This window comes from Teleopsis dalmanni, chromosome X, assembly GCF_002237135.1.
Source record: "Teleopsis dalmanni isolate 2A chromosome X, ASM223713v2, whole genome shotgun sequence".
Lineage (NCBI taxonomy): Eukaryota > Metazoa > Arthropoda > Insecta > Diptera > Diopsidae > Teleopsis > Teleopsis dalmanni.
Window position 1 is genome coordinate 21,670,692 of NC_051848.1, and position 20,240 is coordinate 21,690,931.

The 20,240-nt window shown below is 29.9% G+C and overlaps 1 protein-coding gene across 1 annotated transcript; it reads right to left on the bottom strand.

The window, feature by feature from the left end:
* Positions 1-637: 637 nt before the first annotated feature.
* LOC119689048 lies at positions 638-1,981 on the bottom strand. The gene is made up of 2 exons (XM_038103790.1): positions 1,490-1,981; positions 638-1,402 (listed from the first exon to the last, which is right to left on the bottom strand). Exons 1-2 carry the CDS (start codon positions 1,884-1,886, stop codon positions 828-830), a joined length of 972 nt encoding a protein of 323 aa, XP_037959718.1. The 5' UTR covers positions 1,887-1,981; the 3' UTR covers positions 638-827.
* Positions 1,982-20,240: the final 18,259 nt, after the last annotated feature.

Here is a 20,240-nt window from a genome sequence, read left to right on the forward strand (position 1 = left end):
TGAAGATGACTATATGACTATATCTTAGACTATATAGATGATAGAGACTTGAAATTTGTTGCGTTTTAAAGATAATTGGTTAAACTTTTAGGAAATTGTTTAAACAATTAATATTGTTTATATTTAACTACTAATATTAGCCGTTAAATTTTAAAAAAAAAAAAATTTTTTTGCAAATGTATCTCCAGAATTTTCATTTTTGTATTTTAATTAGATTCGGCTTTAAATTTAACTGGGTATATTTAATAAAACAAAGATATTTTCTGTTGATATCTTTATTTGTGGATCGTTTACTATGTGCCATTGTACATTTTTAGCCGAATTGAAATGTTGTTAACAACCAGAGCCTGCCGTGTACAGGCTGCTTAAAGTAGACTATTTCGCAATATTTCAGATTCATAGACTAATTAGGTTAATACTCATCAAATAACCACAAATATGTTATCTAGAAATTGTTACTTATCACTCCAATTATGGAGCATCCATCATTTCCTTAAATAAAAAACTTCAGATTGATTTTTTAAATTTTATGTCTGAACCATGGCTTGAAATTTAAGCTTTGTGTGCATTTTTTCTACTTAAGTACAATATTTTTCAGGGTTTTTAATAATATATATATAAATTAAAAAGAAATAAGTGTCATTGCCAAAAATTTATTTTATTTGCATGATGTGGGAAAAATGTATTAAAATATAGAAGACTCGCTAAAATTTACTAGGGCAGACTAATTAGCTAGTTTTTTTCTGATTTACAAAAGTATATCAAATTTTTTCCATTCTCCATTCTTCATACATTTTTACAAGTCTTCGTTCAGATAAAATTTTACTTTACTTTGGGAATTTAATAACACGAATATCATCAGCCAATTCATCTTTGTCTTTCTTGTCATAACGATAGCGGTACAGTCCTGGTGTTAGCCACGATTTTGGAAGAACGACCGTGACGCCTCTAAACTTGTATTCTCCAGTGCGATTCTTTGGTGGTGGAGGATATTCAAAAGGATTATCCGCATAAGGTTTTATAAGCAGGGTTCCCTCCTTAGCTACATCCTCATCCTCCCATGCATCGATATCAATGGGTGTCAATGGACATTCCTGCAGACTGGAAAAACATTTTGTTGGTAGACGTACCTGATCGTCATATTCCTCCTCGTCATCATCTGACTGCTGGTCTTCCCAGTTAACATCGAATATGTCAATTTTATTGCCGCTCTTATTTGAGTACATTCGATGTACAAACGTTTGCACCCCGAACCTGCTCATAGCTAATGGACATAAATTATTATTTAATTTACCTGAAAAAACACTCCTGTTAGACCTAGAAGTGGCTATCGATTTGAAAGCTTTGACCAAGGCTTTCGTATTCGCTGCAGTGTTAGATGATTTCGTTTGTGTATTCTTAACTGAAAATAAATAAGTGTTAGTAATTGATTCTGTAAGGTCTTAATTTAAACTTATTAAAATAGTAACGTTTGAAAAGTTATTCATACCAGAATTTGATTCCTCATCTTTTGATGTGCATTTGTTCAGCATATCATGTGAGTGTTCTCTTGCAGATGGCAGTTTAGTTGTGAAGTTTTTAAAATCCTCTTCATTGGGCGTTTCAGTTAATACAAAGCCGGAACAACTATATGATTGATCACCTTTTACCACACATGCTGTAGAATCATGATTTGACATTTCTTTTTCAGTGTACTTGTTAACCTCTTCCAAGCAATTCGCTGGCTGATGTGTATTATTCTTCAGGTTCAAAGCATTTTCATCAGAGGAATGTAAGGGATTAGCCTGGATTTTCGGTACACATAGTTTCTTCACAGTCTTTGCATTAGCGATCGTGTGTTGAACAGCTGTTGTGTACACACATTTAAATACTTTAGCAAACCACATGATTATTTTCAGTTGAATTCCCAAAATTAAAAATCGAGTTATAGACAACCCGAAGTTGGAAGAGAAAATTTTGAAACTATGTAAGATAAAAATAAAAAACAAATGATTTCCTGTAGAAAATATTATGAAAGTAAATTTTTGTAAATTTAAAAATTTTGTCACTTACTGAGTTTATTTGATTTCTTCAACCAGTAGAAATAATATTGATTTGTGACATAGTTTTATAGTTTTTTTATATATAGTTTTTCTTTCAGAGTTAATATCTGATTAAAATATTAATTGTCGGATTTATCTATATGTTCAATTCATTCACGGTTTTTTTAAGTATTACCAATTAAGGGATTTTTTAGATATTTGCTTTTTCTCGAATTCAAGCTCGAATTAATATATGTATATGTATTAAACTATTATAAAACCCTTCTTCGTATGCGAATGTGAGCTATACATACCAAAATAATGATTTTAAGCTATATCAATATATATCCAAATTCTCATCTACTTTGTCTTTGCTCAGCTCATGCACGGCGGTGACGCAACACTTTAGTAACCCCCTTTCTTAAAAATCTTGATCAATTACAAGATCTGACATTAAATAGCATTTTGAGTTTCGCCATAAGTTCTAGGTGATTTTAAGCTCTGACTCTTTCTCTATATAGAGTAACGTAATGGGTCTAAGTAGATCCGCTAGGGATCTCCGGTATAACCTAACTGAACCCAGATGAAAATATGTATAAATGTGAATAATCCCTGCAATCCAAAATACTTTGTAACGAAAAATGACATCGATTAATTAAATTTTAGAAAAAAATGTCTACATTCCACTAAAGAAATCGGAATACTAGAATGTATTCTTGATTTTTTAATATAATAGTTGGGATTTCTTATAAATTTTTAACATATTAAGGCATTATCTTAAAAATGGTTTAGGTAATGTTTTGCTGCTAATAACGATACCAAATATTGGCTTATGTGACCAATTAATTTAGAAACTGAATTCGATTTTAAAGCCAGTTATGATGAAAAAAAAAATTCTCTTAAAAGAAACTAATTTTTTAATAGAGAAGTTTTTAAATAGTAGTGAATCACAACAACAAAATTTTATTATTTTTAATTAATTATTTTAATGGGTGACCATACATACAGCTTTCGCATCAACAGTAGTCTTTTTGACTTCACTATTCGTAAATAATTTTTAGACTGCAAGTAGCAATGGTTGGACTTATATCCTACAAAATTTGGAGCTTTGAGTCAGTATTAATTAGCCAAATGCCCAAAAGCCGTATTTGACTTGTATATTTTGACTTAGAGTTTTTATTAATTTGCTGTGAAAGTTCATTAATAAATTTACCTCTTGTGGAATAATTTAATTAAATAAATTATATTTAATTCATCAAATAATTTATTTAAATTGTTAAATTTAATTTCTGTAGATGTTTGGCAATTCTTGACGTAACTGCATGGACAGATAAAAATTTAAATAATTCAAAATAATAAAATTTTGTTGTTGTAATTCACATTGTTCAAAAAGCTCAAGTTAGAATAGAATATAATAGAATAGAACAGAGTAGAAAAAAAACTCCCAACGGAGCGGAGTACTGCGACCAGATTGATATTTTGTACTGCAACAGACCCTAACTGAACAGAAGACATTCCGCCGTCCGAATGAAGGCCAGAATGCGGGCCGTTGTGGACTTCTTAATGCCAGAAGGAGAGAGCAGCTCTTCTCCCAGTGACTTTCTCCTGGCCCAGATCAAAACTGGGCAGTCACAGAGAATGTGACTGGAAGTCTCGTCTGCTTCTAAGTAGAGTTGAGAAAAAACTCAAGTTACTATTACAAAATTTGTTTACCTACGTTATACGATATGGTGCGAGTTACATTCCCGGAGATTTTATTCTTATCAAACACTTCCCTAAATAATTCGTTAATTTCTCTGACAACTGATAATTTTTCAAGTAGTAAAATCTTATTGGAACTCTTGACCAATAAACTCTCGACCAGTTTTGTACTAAATAGTTAAAAATAAATTATTGTGCATGGCTCTGTTCAGGGTGTGACTGAAAGTGACATTTCATTTTTTTTACATTTTAGAACAAATACAGTCAAATTATGCCATCAGTCTGTAAAAAGCATCAAACACCGCATTTTAATGCTTGCGACAGTAACCGATGGATCACTCTTGGGTCATCATTACTCTGAATGTGACAATTTTTTTTTATTTGTAATGTTACTGAGAACAACGTAAATGTCATATCCTCATATTATAATATTCTGTTGCCATTTATATACCGTTATATACCGTTTAGAATGGCTGCTCTTGGATATAAGTCCTTTGCTGTAAAATTTGCCAAGCATTACTTAGCAGTAATAAAAATTAATTATTGGGTATTTGAGTGTTATATATATATATGTATATATATATACTTTATACCTCTATAATATTCAGTCCAAAAGTAAAGTAAACTAATTTAAAAGATAAAATAAAATTTTTTTTCTCTAATTTGCCTAAAATAACGAAAGTCCAAAATCGTCCATTGCGGAGGTGTTCTGTGGAGTAATGGGCGGAGTAATGCGAGGGCAAATATTTGATTTATGTCGAATTTTGTCAATTTCAGTTCAATTTTATTTTATTGTTTACAAAGTAAATAAATTTATACTGATTTTCGGACACCTTTTCGCCAAATTTGACACAAACACTGTTTGTTCGCCGCCACCTCTAGGATTCGTTTATTTACGAGTACCTCCTGGGTAATGCGGTACTGTGCGGTGCGGGGCAATGAAATTTTAATATTTTCCGTGAAAGTAAAATCTAAGAAAACTTTTGGAATATAATGGCTCCAAGTGACAAAGAAAACAAATATTTCAAATGTTGAATGTTGAATGCTGAATGCTGAATGCCGAGTGCCGAATGGTGAATGGAGAACGTTGAATGCTAAAAGTGGCAACAAATTTTCAGCTCATAATTTTTGCGATAAGAAAAACTTTGTAAGCAAATTTTCGTTTAAATTGAAAATGAAATCAATAAATGAAAGCCAACATTATGAGGAGAGCTTGGAAAATGTGACTTTCTCATAAGGGAGCCCAAGGAATTTTAACGCCAAAGCAGTCGCAATGGCATAACAATGGAGTTCATGATTGAGATGGTTGGGGAAGAATGAAATGAAAAATGTTAAAAATCATAATTTTTGGTATTTTTCAGTACTCTTCATCGTCTATATAGTACTGAGTGTTGTGCGTAAGCCGGTAAAGTGCGGTGACGAAGGCAAAATGGTATTGCTTTGACCATTACAAAAAGCGGATAATGAGTCCTTACCATTAATTTGTCAATGGAACAAACAATGTTTACCGTGAACCAATGGAGGCGACTTCATTGGTTCATGGTTAGGAAAAAATTTTCATAAAATGCACAAAACGAGGTCAATTTCAAAATGAAATTTCCAACGAAAACACTCACAGGAGAATTTCATTTTGACTCGTGATGTTGCTGATGTTGATGCCGGAGCCAGTTTAATGGGCCAAAAAATTTTTTGTTACAATTTCAATTAAATTTTTGTTTGTATAAGATATAATAAAAATTGGCCGTTCAAGAACAGTATAAAAGTGATAAAAAAATTTATTCACACAAAATGTTAAGCGGATCTCTGGATTGGTATACGTGGTTTTAAAATTGATTTACTTGTCAATTGCAAAAAATGATGCTAAGAAAAACAAAATTGTTAAGAACTCTAACAAAAATAAACACAAAAAAAAAAAAAAATTATATTTATATTTAAGAGATATTGTATTAAAGAGCCATCAAATCAAATCAAATATGATTTGAAAAGTATTCGCGCAATGCTATTAACAATTTAATCAATTGGCATTTTTCACACTTGCAGAATAAATATTTTGTTTTATTAACTCGAAAGTATTACATTGTAATCAAGCAATTTTATGATAATTAACACTGACCCTGAGCGTCAAAGTTAGCAGGGCACGAGTTCAACACGAGTACAGTCTCAAAAATTATTTACGAATAATTAAATACAAAATATAATTCCATGACCAGTGATGATGGGTATTTGGTATTTGTCAATACTCGAAATGGTCAGCCAAAAATTCAATTAATTAATAAAATTACTAAAATAAAATTTTATTGTTGTAATTTAATACTATTTAAAATACTCATCTATTGAAAATAATATTTTATATTAAGAATTTAGTTACTTTCGTCGAAACGGACGTTAAAAATCAATTTTTTTCTCCAATTCTGCAATATTATATGAGGCAAGTTTAAAAAGTGTCACAGACTCCGGAGAGGGGTTTGTGATTTCACGAACTTCAGTGATTTCAAATTCTCTCCTTAGCGTCGAACTTAAGATAACTATCGCTACGAGTATCTAACTTAAAAATTATCATGTGTTTAGCGTATTATACTTATTATCCTTCAAAGAAAAACTATTATATTATTACATAAAAAGAAGACGAAAGCCTTAATGAATTTGTTTTCATAATTATAAACTGTATATTATTTTTTTTCTTAAATCTAAATAGTTATTTAATATTATAATTATTATTCTCTTTTTTGTGATAGGTGAAAAGCATCTGACTCGACTTGACTCCACTAAAACCATCTCTTAGGAGTGAATTGCAAAAATCTCAATCAATAGACTGTAAAACAATTCCCGATAAAGTCGCATTCCAATAATCAGAGGGGAAAAAATCGAAAGAAGCTTAGTATTTCAATTTCTAAAATACATCTATTTTGTACATATATTTACTTTATTAATATACATATATGTATGTTTACATTTTATATAAAATCCCTTGTATACGAAACATTAAAAGCATATATAAAATTTATACCTGGAATTTATATACACTTAAAAAAAAGCTTACTGAAGTTGTCTACTGTTAAAATATATAGCTTCATTTACAACATTTTTTTCAACAATTTATTGCTTTATATTATTTTACCAGTTATTTAATAAATTTACTCATATAAAAAATGCTTTTCTACTTTGATTTGCCGAATACTTTTATGAATAACTGTTGCTTTATTCTTTATTCAATTATTAACATTGAATATCTTACAGTCAACTTAATGTTATTGTTAAAGCTGTAAACATTGTACATAATTGTCATTTTATGTTATTTGTTGTTTTTTTTAATATAAAAAAACACACAGAAATATATTGATGTTATGACTTATAACTAGGTCTAGAAAGTGAGGTCTAGAAAGTTACCTAACCTCTTAATAATATCCTCTGAATGTTAATAATTTGGCTCTGAATGTTAAAAAATTAGAGTTTATGGAAATAAGAATTTTTAATATGAAATAAGTAAGAGATGTTGTTTCCAATACTTATCTCTATTCACCATGCTGAATATTTGACAAAGAATCTTTTGCGTTGTATTATACTTATGGTATGTACTGTATTCTAACAATAATCGAACTTCATCAGCAAATTTTGTATGGATTTTAGTAAGATTTTGTAGAAAAAATAACAATTTTTACTGCAAAGTTGTTGATTGTGATGGTGTTAATGTACTTTAAAATATATAAGACATAATTAAACTAATCATAAGTAATTTTAAGAAGGATAGTTAAGCTAAAAAAATAATATTTAATGTGTTTTCTGGCAACCCATCTAAATTTTACTGTTATAGGAAGTAAAGTTATCATATATATTATCACTAACATAAATTTCAATTTAAAATTTATTTATGCAAAAGGTGAAATCTTAAGTTTAAACATAAAAATAAAATTAAAAATTCTACACATAGACTTTTTACTCGTAGGAGAATAAATATTAAAATTTTGCTAGAGTTTATTAGCTTAAAATTAATTTATATAAAAACACATCTTTAGCAGTTCACATAAAGTTGATAAGGATGATGAGGTTGATGAGGTTGATGAGGATGATGATAAGCGTAACCGTCATTTTAATATCCGGAAACTATGTAACAGGAACTTACAAAGGAAACTCAGTGACGTGCCGAAAACATTTCTCATTCAAATAAAATATTCTCACATATTTTAAGTCTCATTTCTAATTACCAATTTCCCTTTGGTAATTTATTTTGACTGCATTAGGAAACTGCTACGACCGCAATTGTACAGGATGTTGTATAATAGCTCTAGCAGGATACGTAACATGCGAGTAGAAACCCAATTATATCGACTCTGCGTCCTTAAGGCGCACATACAAATGCGTATGACTTCGACTTGCACTCAAGTATTTCGCACAGACTCAGCCATACACTGCAACACTCAAACAGCTAGCAGTCAAGCAGTTAAGCAGTCAAGCAATTGTTAGCTCACATAAGACGCCAGCAAGAACTAAACTAAAATTTCAGCTTGATTGCTTGCCTGATTATCAATGAAATTTACGCCTGAAATTATGTCGATTATGGGGGAACGACAACGGCAACGGCAGCGGCAACAACAACGGCAGCGGCAACAACAACAGCAGTGACAGACAAAGCATAAGCAAAAGCAAACGTTAATGTCGACGCCGACATCAATGCTGAAGACAATGATTATGATGAGTTATATAGCCGCAAGACGTATGCATGCACACACACACACATACACTGAGAACAAAATGTGTATATCTGTTGCTTGAATGTAAACATACAGGCGTGTGAGTAAACGTGCCCACTTTTGTTTGTATTGTATGTGTGGTATGTTTGGATTGTGTGGAGTGTGTAAGTTGTTTACTCACCACGTCATGTACGACTAAGCGTTTGTCGTTTGAATGCAGTGTATGAGGAATGTTTTTGGCCGTTATCACACCGAAGACAAGCAACATTATTGTAAGAATGTAGGCAAGGCGTTCGTTCGGCTTGTATTGTAGTGTATGTAATGCATAACAGTAACCTAGAAAATTGATGTTTGTGTGTATGTGTGTGTATGTGTGTGTGAGGTGTGTAAAGCTTAAATCTTATGTTTATTATTTCATAACCGTCAACATTTGTTAGGACCAAAACAGTCGCAAGCCCACAACAATCGTCTATGTAGGTGACTTCTGTGTTTCGTATTGTGTATGTACGTCATAACCTGCTGTGACTGCTCGCACCATTTCACACGCTCATAGTATGTGTGTATGTATGTGTGTATATGTGTGCGGTTGTGAATTTATGTGCATGTGTCATTGTAGGCTCCGAAATGAAATGGTAAATGGAGCCTTAGAATCATCATAATTGCTTTACGAATCTGGCATGTTTAAGAGTCGTTCTACTAATGTGAATATTTTGTTCATATTCATTTGCGAGTACATTTCCACTTATGCTATTAACTTCACCGTATGCTGCTTGCGAGCAGATATTAAAAATTCTTGTTATGCTTAATTAAAAATTTTTTTCAGATGTATTCTGCAGTGCGGAAATTTGGATATTCAGAAATTTGAAAATTTATGCAATTTAAATTTAATTTATCAAATAATGAAATAATAATATGAATTTCTATTCCATTTCTGTTTGAGTTGAGTAAAAATTTCAACAAAAATTTTTAACAAAAAAAAAATAAAGATATTCACGACCCACTTTTTAAGGGTGTGAACCGCATAAATTTCTGAAGTGGTCTATTTCTCGGAATCGTTCAAGTACCACGCAGAATTTGTATAGATATAATGATCCATAACTTTGTTATTTTAACATTTCTAAAACTTTTTATGATACTTCAGAGACTCCAATATATATAATTCATATAACTCAAAACGTGACATTATAAATAATATCACAATTGCATCGAGAAAAGGATGTTTCTTTCTGATCACCTCTTAACTAATAAACAGTGGATTGATTAGTGCATTGTCCATAAATTAATTTAAAAAAGTTTAATGGTGAACTATATACTATACTATATTTTCTTTTCAGTGTCAGTTAAATCGGTTAAATAATGTAACAACTATGCGTGAATATATGAAATCGCAGGATATATTTATTACAGATATTACCACTGATAAACTGAAGAATGATTATATTGTTGCATTTTCCGAAACAATGTAAAAAAAAATAAAAACAAAAAATTTATTTCCAAAAGCGTTGGTGTAAATGTGTACACTTGGTATATTTAGTATATAGAATATAAACATACTTTTCTGAAGACTTGAATAAGGGCATTTTTAATGGGTAATACTCCATTGTTGTTTTTCATTGTTGTTTTGTCCTGTATCCAAAGTTTCTTTGGGATAACAAGCTTTCTAAGTAAAATGTTTCAAATTATAAAGAATATGTGAAAAAATTTTAAGTAATTTTTATATACATACATTTTAATGGGACAAATAATTGGTATAGTGGATTGATAAATAGAATTGTACAGTCTTCATGGTATGTTTCCAAAGACAGGATATTAAAATATAATTCTTTTACAAAATTTTGATAGCTAAATTCTTCGTTTTTAATAAAAAATATATTCAACAAACATTTTGCCGTTCATCGTCCTCTTCAGCTTGTTCATTTTTATATTGCTCTTCCTCGCAATAACCTGGTATTTTAAATAATTCGTTTTCCAGATTAATGTGCTTAAGTTTTACACCTTCTTTTAGCAATTTCTTAACGGAGGCTTCGATATCAACATTCGGATTCTACATTATTAAACATAGGTTTATTTATATATATATATATATATTAAAATGTATTATATTATATGTACATTATACATATTACTTATTTATATTATAAATATAACATATGTAATATATGTATATTACATATATAATATATGCATATTATATATATAATATATTATATTATATTTGCATCAAAAGAATCTGTATTAAGAGTGTCGATCGAAGCAATGCCAAACTATTGAACAAGAACTAAGACAATATGTGACAGAAAGTAAGGTTTTGAGAATTATTATTGGAATATGGGTGAAACAAATTTCTCCATGAAATTAAATTTTTTAAATAATGAAAGATTTTCGAAAATTACCGTGCTTATCTGTTGCTAAGATTCTTCTTGTGACAAGTTTTAATCAAGACTTAAATAAATATAGTGGACATAGTTATATCATGATAAAGCTTAACAAATTATTGAAAGTAAATATTTAATAAAAGTAATTGGATATAACAGACATGTGAAATAATATAAGTAAAATAATAAAGAATGGCTGTATACGTACACTGATTAGCTCATCAACTTTTTCTACGATTTGATCTAGATTAGCTGAACCTCCATACATTCTGATTACCGAGAGTAACATGATTCCATTTAAAATAGGCTTTGCATCCATCTTAATTTTATTTTTTCTACAAATTTAGAGTTTGCAAATTTTTCTCTTTTACTCTTTTTTATGAGAGTAAAACTGAAACGACTACTATCAAAAAGTAAAAAATATTAAATAAAATATATTCGATTTTAAAGAAAACATTTTTCAATGCTAACTATTTAAAAAAAACATCAAATTTTGTAATACATTAGATTAAAATCACAAACCTCAGATCTGTACCGCAGTTCAGATTTCAGCTGGCGAGATATTAAGGTTTACTTCCGTGTAGTCATCGGCTCAAGAAGATTACACGGAATAAGATTATCTTGAGTTGTTCGCTTATTTTCTCGTAGTAGATTTTTAACTACTCTATTAAAGTACTTATTCGTATTTATTTGAATAGGATTAATGAAATTTTTGTTTAGTACTTGCAAACTAGATATGAGCTTTAGTAGATTAAGGTACTTACTTACTTAGTTGGCCATTGCAGACGTGAGTCGTCCTTGGCGGCGTTAAGTAGCCTCCGCCAGCCAGCCCGATCAGTGGTGTGCTGTCGTCAGTTGGTAGTATCGAACGCTCCTAAATCGTTGCTCACCAAGTCTTTATAACGAAGATGCGGACGTCAGCTACCGCGTTTTCCATCTGCGGGTACCGAATCAAACACTTTTCTAGCCGAATCAGCCAGTTTCTTCCATATGCATGACATGACCAAGACAGGGAAGCCGCTGAATTTTTATGCGCCTAACTATGTCAACGTTGCGCTATAGCTATAGCTATACAATCCATCGTTCCATCTAATGCGACACCCGTTGCCAACGCGTAATGCTAACTACTACTAACGCCTTCTCATCACTGTTGGTAATTGTCCAAGCTTTACAGCATGACAGGATGATAAGAGATTTGTAGAGCGTGATTTTTTTCCCTCGAGAGAGGGCTTTATTTCTCAATTGCCTACTTAGTCCTAAGTAACATATGCTGGTGGGATTAATTCTTCCTTGAGTCTTTACACTGACTTCATTTTTGGTGTATACACTGGTTCCTAAATAAAAAAAGTCGTTCAGTGCTTCAAACTTGTAATTGTTAACAGTGACGTGGTTGTCAAGATACTTATGATAGTTGTTTGTTGACAGAAACTACTGTGTTTTGTCGTTATTTACCACAAGACCAATTTGTTTCGCCTGTTTCTCTCAGTTGAAAAATGACGACGTACTGACGACGCGGGCGTTCAGGCCAATGATATCAATATCATGAGTATACGCAAGCAGCATTACACTTTTGTAGAATATTGTGCCAGTGTGGTTTAAATCTGCTGCGTGGATCAATGTTTCTAACATGAGGTTAAAGTAGTGATACGACAAGGAGTAACCCTGACTGAAACCTCGTTTGGTATCCAACAGCTCAGAAAGGTTTTTCCCGATTTAAATCTACTAAATATGAAATTTTAATTTAGGTTCCTTGCAAAGAATTATGTCCATTTACGAGTTAGGTTGTTTTAATAAATATGGTAAAATATGCTTATAATAGCATTACTCTTTGTCACACTTAACCAAAGTTGACACTATCTGCAGTGGTTAGTTTAACACAACACTTTATAAATGATGTATGAAAATTGCTTAAAATACTCCGGTTATTAATGCTATTGATAAAATGGGAAGTACTATATATAACAAATCAAATTGTCTTTTCTGCTAACCCCAGTTTCTTCAATCGATTATTGGGCTTTTAATGATCTTGAGAACCTTTGAGGGTTTTGTATTATTTCATGGGTTATAAGAAGCAATAAATGTGTTCCACATATGGATATGGGTAAGTGTAGAGCATTCAAAAAGAACGTGTTTAGTTGTTTCAATTCTGTATAATATGCATTGCAAACATTTTGTTGACATTTAATCTCTTAATAAATGCAATACAAAAATTTACAAAAATATTTTTAATATTTTCAAGTACGTAATATTTTTATTTCTTGAACCATTTTACGAGTTTACTCACAAATTTTATTGCTTTTTTTACATGGAAAACTACAAAAAAAAATTTATTGAAAAATAAAAATTCATTTGCTTCGCAACACTAAAAAAGTCGAAAAAATTGTCGAGTTAAGTGAAAAAACTAAATAAAATGAAATATTTTGCGAAAGCGATTACTTTTCTAACCACATAAATTTCAGATTTAATTTTTATTTATCCAAACATTTACTAACTTTTCTCACTTTATTTTTGTGTATCCTGGACGCAGTTCCCCACCAGCCTGCACATCTGAATGAGTGTGCAGCAATAAGATTTGCAATGCATTATCCTAACTATATCCTTGCCATATCCGTGCTATTTGTGACAATTTCTTTTGCCATATTTTCTATTGCTTGGCACCAAAACCAACACCAACACCAACAACAGCAACAGCAACAACAACTCTAACACCAGCTGTAGGAGCACTAGTAGGACCTCAACTACCAGCAGGACCTCAACAAAACAAAAAAAAAAACCACAACAATAACAACAACAACAGCGACCACAACTAAAACGTTGAGAAAAAGTTAAATTAAATTTACTTCTAAAATAATTTATGGGTTTACCATTATTATACACAGATACTACTATAGATGCAGATATATGTGTGTGTGTATTTTTTGATAGGGTTTACATGGCGTAGCTTTCTATATACAGGGTGCTGTACATACAAGTTTATAAGTTTATGTTTTGAGGTTGCCTTGCACGTACTTGAATTTTCGTCTGTGTCAATTGTAATGTGAAAGCTGTAAACGGAAGACGTGTGGCACGTCCTTCAATTCCACGGGAATTAAAAACAACCTTGGACTAAATGTGGGTGCAGTCAAAATATAATGAAATAATAAGGAAACTTCCAAACTTGGAAACTAGCAAACAGTTTTTGTTTTTCTCCAGTTTCTGAAAATAAAGTAAAAGTTTTTTATTTCGAATGATAATTGAGGTTGTCATTCTTACTGACTAGTTTGAGTAACTTTCTTCTCCTTTCAAATTATACGGTTTCATTAACCAATGTTGATTTGTCATAGTTCTGATATTTCAAGCAGAGACATTTATGAAACAAATTCTTTTAAGTACAACAAAACATTATTTTCCTAGCATTTGAAATATGTGTCCTATTATTTACATGTTTTTATGGATACGTTTGGATGCATCTAAATTTTATACTCATAAAAATATAAACATTGAAAAAATGAAAATAGATGCGACAGTTATAATAATAGAAAGATACGGTTGTATCAAAATTTGTCTCACAGTGGATCCCATACATAACGAGGACATGATATAACTCATTACTTAAATCCGTCGTCAGTAGACAACCCGTACCGGGGATATTGGAATCATACAATACAAACACTAGTTAAAGTTGAACAATATTAGTGTCAAAAGGAAACAAAGTCAGAGTCAGAGTGGAAAAAATTACTAAAAAAATTATTTAATTGAGTATAGAGCATATGAGTATATATTTTACAGGCATGTCTGTGACAGATTTTACGTAAATATGTCGGCTTATGGATCTGTTGCGTAGCACTAGGACCTGATAGCGATTATGATACGTGTATTCTTGATTTAAAAGCAATTTACTTGGATTTATTTTTTTTATTTTAAAATTTTGTGGTGTTATCAATATTTGGGGTCTTGAGAAAATGTGTTTCCAAGAATTGTAGCCATGTTTTTTAACAAGGCTGAGGATAAACAGAGTAGATGAAAGGTTGACAGTTCTTCTTATTTTTATTTTCTTTTTAAATCTGCTTGCACTTTCTCCAAGAATTGTAGGCATGTTCATTATCAAGTCTGGACATCTGTAGAGTAGATGAAAATTTGACAGTACTTTTTCTTTTCCTAAGCATATTTTCCAAAAATCGGTAGTTGAAACTGAAAGTCACTTTGTATGCTTGCATTTTAAGCAATGATGGTTTACCTACTAGATCGACCTTCTTCTACACATTATAACAAGAAATTGTGGATTCAAAGCGGCTTTCTTAGCTAATTGAAAAGGATTCGTTCCTTCCTCCACCTCAAGTAACTAACTAACTAAGTATATATGTAACAAGATTTTGATTTATTACAAATAAAGAAAAACAATAACTATTCGCCAACTAAAAGTTGCACAAAACCAGGCTCTGAGAAGACTTTTCAAAGTTCCATGGTACATTAGGACGAATGGCATCCTCAGGGACATCAATATTGATTCCATCAAAAAATACATAAAAGATAGACCACTGAAATTATTTGCGAAAACTGACAGAATTACCAACACTGCGTTATCAAATCTTAAAATGGTTACAGGCTCCTCGGAGAGGTATGCAGATCTGAGGTCAATTATTGCTTAGTCTGATAAAGTGATAAACAATAATCCAGTGAAGGTGTGAAGAGTGGTTTTCAAAAAAACCCCGAGTAAAAAAAGAGTATAAGTGCTTAAATGCACTAGCTCAAAACAGCTTCAACATAATAATAACAGTTATAGAGGAGTCATCTTAAACTACTTAGAGATTTGGGATTGCATTAATTGCATTAAAATCAAAAAAATAAAATATTATGTTATGGAAAAATTTCTTTAACAAAAATCTTAAGCGATTAAATATAAATTTATTCAAATAAAATTTATACACACAAAAATTTATTTATGAACTCTGAAATATGAACTTTGCATAAAACTACAACATGTCAACTGTAAAAAATCTACTTTTAAGAACATGAAATTTAAAACTATAAATTTTTCACTTGTTTGTTGCATCAAAAAGACTATCAAAGGATATACGATGAAATATTTTAAATATTTAAAAATGCGACACGACGCATCCAGCGTACGAAATTCCATTCCGAAAATTGTACAGGAAAATTTCAACAGCTGCGCGGAACTCACACACACTTCTGCTTGGAGATGCTCCACTACTTTTCTGCATGCTCAAGAATCCGTACGTAAGCGGACCTCCTAATGCATGCACGACTGCTTGCATGCGAGGATTCGGATACAGATCCAGATGAAGATACAAATACAGTTTCAGTTACGTATTCTAAAAACTGTTTGATTTATGATTAGAAGCAGCGTAGTTCTACTCGACAAAAATCATTTCTGCTGGTTTACATTCATACATACCAGAATGTACACTTTCGAGCAGATTAAGGGACCTAAAAGGTTTTATAGAAAAATTGTTAAAATCCGATTTAAATGGAAGTCCAAGTAATTTTTAATTAATTTGGTAAGACTTTTTGAGGTCATTAACTGAAATGTTGCGATACCTTTTTTTAAGATTTCCTTCTCGCTCTTTTTATTTTTTCTATTGAAAGGTTTTATCGAAAGATTCATAACTACTGATAAGCTTCATTATTCATTTTACTCTCTTATAAAATTATTAGTATATGTACGTCTCTTTACTTTGATTATATATTCTGTACTCAGAGTCTGTTCTCTATATAGACTAAGTTCTGTAAATAGACTCCCTTTTTTATAGACCTTGTTCTTCTTATAGACTTTGTTATCTATATAGACTCTGTTCTCTAAATAGACTCCTTTTTTTATAGATTCTGTTCTTCTTATATATTAGACTTTGTTTTCTATATAGACTCCATTCTCTATATATAGACTCTGTTCTCTATTAAGACTCTGTTCTCTATTTAGACTCTATTCTTTATAAAGACTCTGTTCTTTATACAGACTCTGTTCTTTATATAGACTCTGTTCTCTATTTAGACTATGTTCTTTATAAAGACTCTGTTCTCTATATATCAGGTATCAGGAATGATCAGGAATGATAGTTCATGATTATTAATTGACTAATAATCATGAATGATAACTCTACATGAATTATTGATTATTTTCATAGACAAATTTGTTTAACTCAAGCGGGTAAGCAGTTAAAATTATAGAATTTATTTCTTATATGTATATTTATTATTTTATATAAAAGAATGGCCCGTACACTAGTTTCGAATAGTTAGTGCAGTTTTCATTAATGTAATCAATGAAAAAAATGTACAGTTTACAAAAATCAAGGTCTCTAGAAGCTGCTATAAATAGTTGACGCTATTAACATAAATCGTAAGATATATATATAGTATATATCTATAATAAGTGTGATCGGGATATAAGATGCACGTATATTATACACTATTTTACATATTTTATATTTATATGTATTTATATACATATATTTATAAATATGTATTTAGATATCTTTTATATTATTTTTGTAACTAAATACTCAAGAGTTTAAAAGTTTAACTTTGATCGTCTCAAATTATATCCAAAATTGGATATAGTTTCTATCCAATTTTTTTAACTTTAAAGTTTTACCTATACAAAGAATTTATTTTAAAACAAATTAAACCCATGTGTTGGAAAGCTCACTTGAATAGAAAAAATGGCCGGTCCATTGTGAATCTATGGTATTTAGACTTATATATATATTATAGACCACCAATTTTGGAGAGTTTAAGAAGTCAACCGTAATGTTAAAAAATGTTTATTTAAAACTTAAAAAGTTGATAGCGTTGAGGAGTTTAAATTATAATTCTTGAGTGTGGCAATGTCAATTCATAGTTTTGGAAGAACATAGATCACCAGCTTATAAAACATACCAAATATAATACAATAAATATAATACAATAATTATTTGACAATTGTTAAATCGGTTGTCAGTGGAAACAGTTATGCCAGCCTAGTTATTATTGTTTATTGAATTGTTTGAGTCTCTATACCATTTAGATTCTAATCACCTCGTCTATAGTGAGTTTTTGGCAATCACATTGTAGCACTGCACATTTTTCAATTAAGATTTATATTTCATCTTTAAGTATTCTAAATCCAACACACAGACCATGAAGGTCTATTGTACTTTAAGTTTCGTTCCATTAAACTCTCGTAATACAAAAATTTTTGGCTTCTTTTGAGGAAATAGAGAACGCATGGAAAATGTAAGGAGCTGATGTTTGAACTATTTACAATGTTGGAAGCGAAAACTTGAAATCTGAGTCTTGAGTGGGAACGACAAAAGTATAGAAAATATTCCAAGGTGTTGTCCTCAGCGAGATCAAGAGGAAGGAAGTGTTTGGTGCAAACACTCGTAGTCTACACCTACTAATCGCACCTGAGAGATATGCATTTTATTTTTCTTGAAAACTGTTCAATTGAATTTTGTTCTTTTGTTTGTAATGTTTTGCACTCTACTGTTTCGCGACTATGAATTGGTTACTTGCTAATATTACACACTCCTAAAAAACCAAAAATAGTGAAAACATAGAATCAGCTTTTTGCATTGAATTATACATGGACACTATGTATAAAAAATTATTAAGTCAAATTTGTGGTCTTTCATGATAAAACTGGGAACCAATGAGACCAAAAAATATTTTCAACACAAAAAAAAAAATTAAAAAAAAAAAAACAAACATCACTGAAAGTGCAATATTAAAATAAAAATGCAAAACTTTTTGGCAGGATTGCTTCTGGGAGTAGTTTAATATATCTGCATGAGTAAAGTTGACTCTTTCTGAAAGAGAAAAATGAAATATGAGCAGTTCTAGTGGATTTTATGAAGTATGTAATATGTTTTGTGAAATTCATTTATAATTGCTTAACTTTACTACTACAATTTTCTACATAAATGTTACTTATTTTTATATAAAATATATATAAAAATATTTGAATTCTGTTATGACTTGTATTGCTTTTTGGCTTTTTGGTATAAAAATTGTTAACTCACTTCTGTGTCGTTTGATTTCTTCTTCTATTATGGAGCTCTGCAGATACTTTGGTTTCAAATGTAGTACCCTTTATACAAATGTATCTTTTATTAATGGATTATTTTAAATAGAAAACTGTTGTTAAATAATAATTTGATAATTTGACTATTAAATATTTATTAATATAAATTATTTGCAAATATCTCTTTAAATTACGCATAATTACTTAATACTTTTTAATATAACACAGTTAATGAATTTGTTAATTAACTTTCACAACAAATTAACAAAAATCCAAAGTACGAATATACAAATTAATTACGACTTTGAGTTATTTGGATAATTAACACTGACTCTGAGTTTCAAATTTAGCAGGGTTAGAGTTCAATCCTTGGTACTGGCAGTGTTAAAAAAGTTATTTGCCAATTATTAAATATCGACAATAATTCTTCAACACTATTGATGTTGGGTGTTTGGCTATACTCGAAACAGCTATAAGGTCGGCTAAAAATGCAATTTATTAAAAATAATAAAATTTTGTTATTGCAATTTACTATTGTTCAAAATCTCACTATTTATACTTGTCATTTCAAATACAAAAAAAAAATTATAACAAATTTATGTTTAATTTTTACATCTATTTCATTTTATTTTTATGAAACTTATTTTATGTTTTATTATTACACAATTTATTAAAAATAATAGAATTTTATTGTTGCAATTTACTATTGTCATTTTTAATAAAAAAAAAAATTATAATAAATTTATTTTTAATTTTTACTTCTATTTTACTTTATTTTTATGAAATTTATTATATGTTTTACTATTACACAATTTATTAAAAATAAATTTTGTTGTTGCAATTCACTAGTGTTCGCAACCTCTCTATTTATACTTTTTGTCATTTCAAAAAAAGAAAAAATTGTGATAAATTTATTTATTAATTTTGCTTCTATTTTATTTTATTTTATACTTATTTATTTTATATTATTATATCTGCATTTAAATGGAAATGATATTTAATATTAAATGTTTGCTGCGAACATTTTCTTGTCATGTTGTTAATTTTTTAAAATTTAATTTTGTTCACAAAATATCTTTTATTTTATACATATATATATATATATATATTATAAGAAATATTTTATAAGAACTTCTAAATAATTTACTATAATAAACTCATATGTACTAAGTACTGTTATCGATAGCAATTAATTCCCCTTTAGGTGATATGCTCTATTAGGCGTTGTGCATTAGTAAGAGAAATGATAAATTTCTTAAATAAAACTGAAATATATATTATATATACTATATGTGGTTGTTGTTTTTTGTTGTAGTCGTAACAATAAAACAACAATACGTCATTTACTCTTTTACAAATCCTTAAAATGTTATAATCTTTTAATTATTAAATTGTGGGAAATATGCTGCATGTTTCATAATTCACTTTACTTGGATCCTCATGTGTCTGTGGC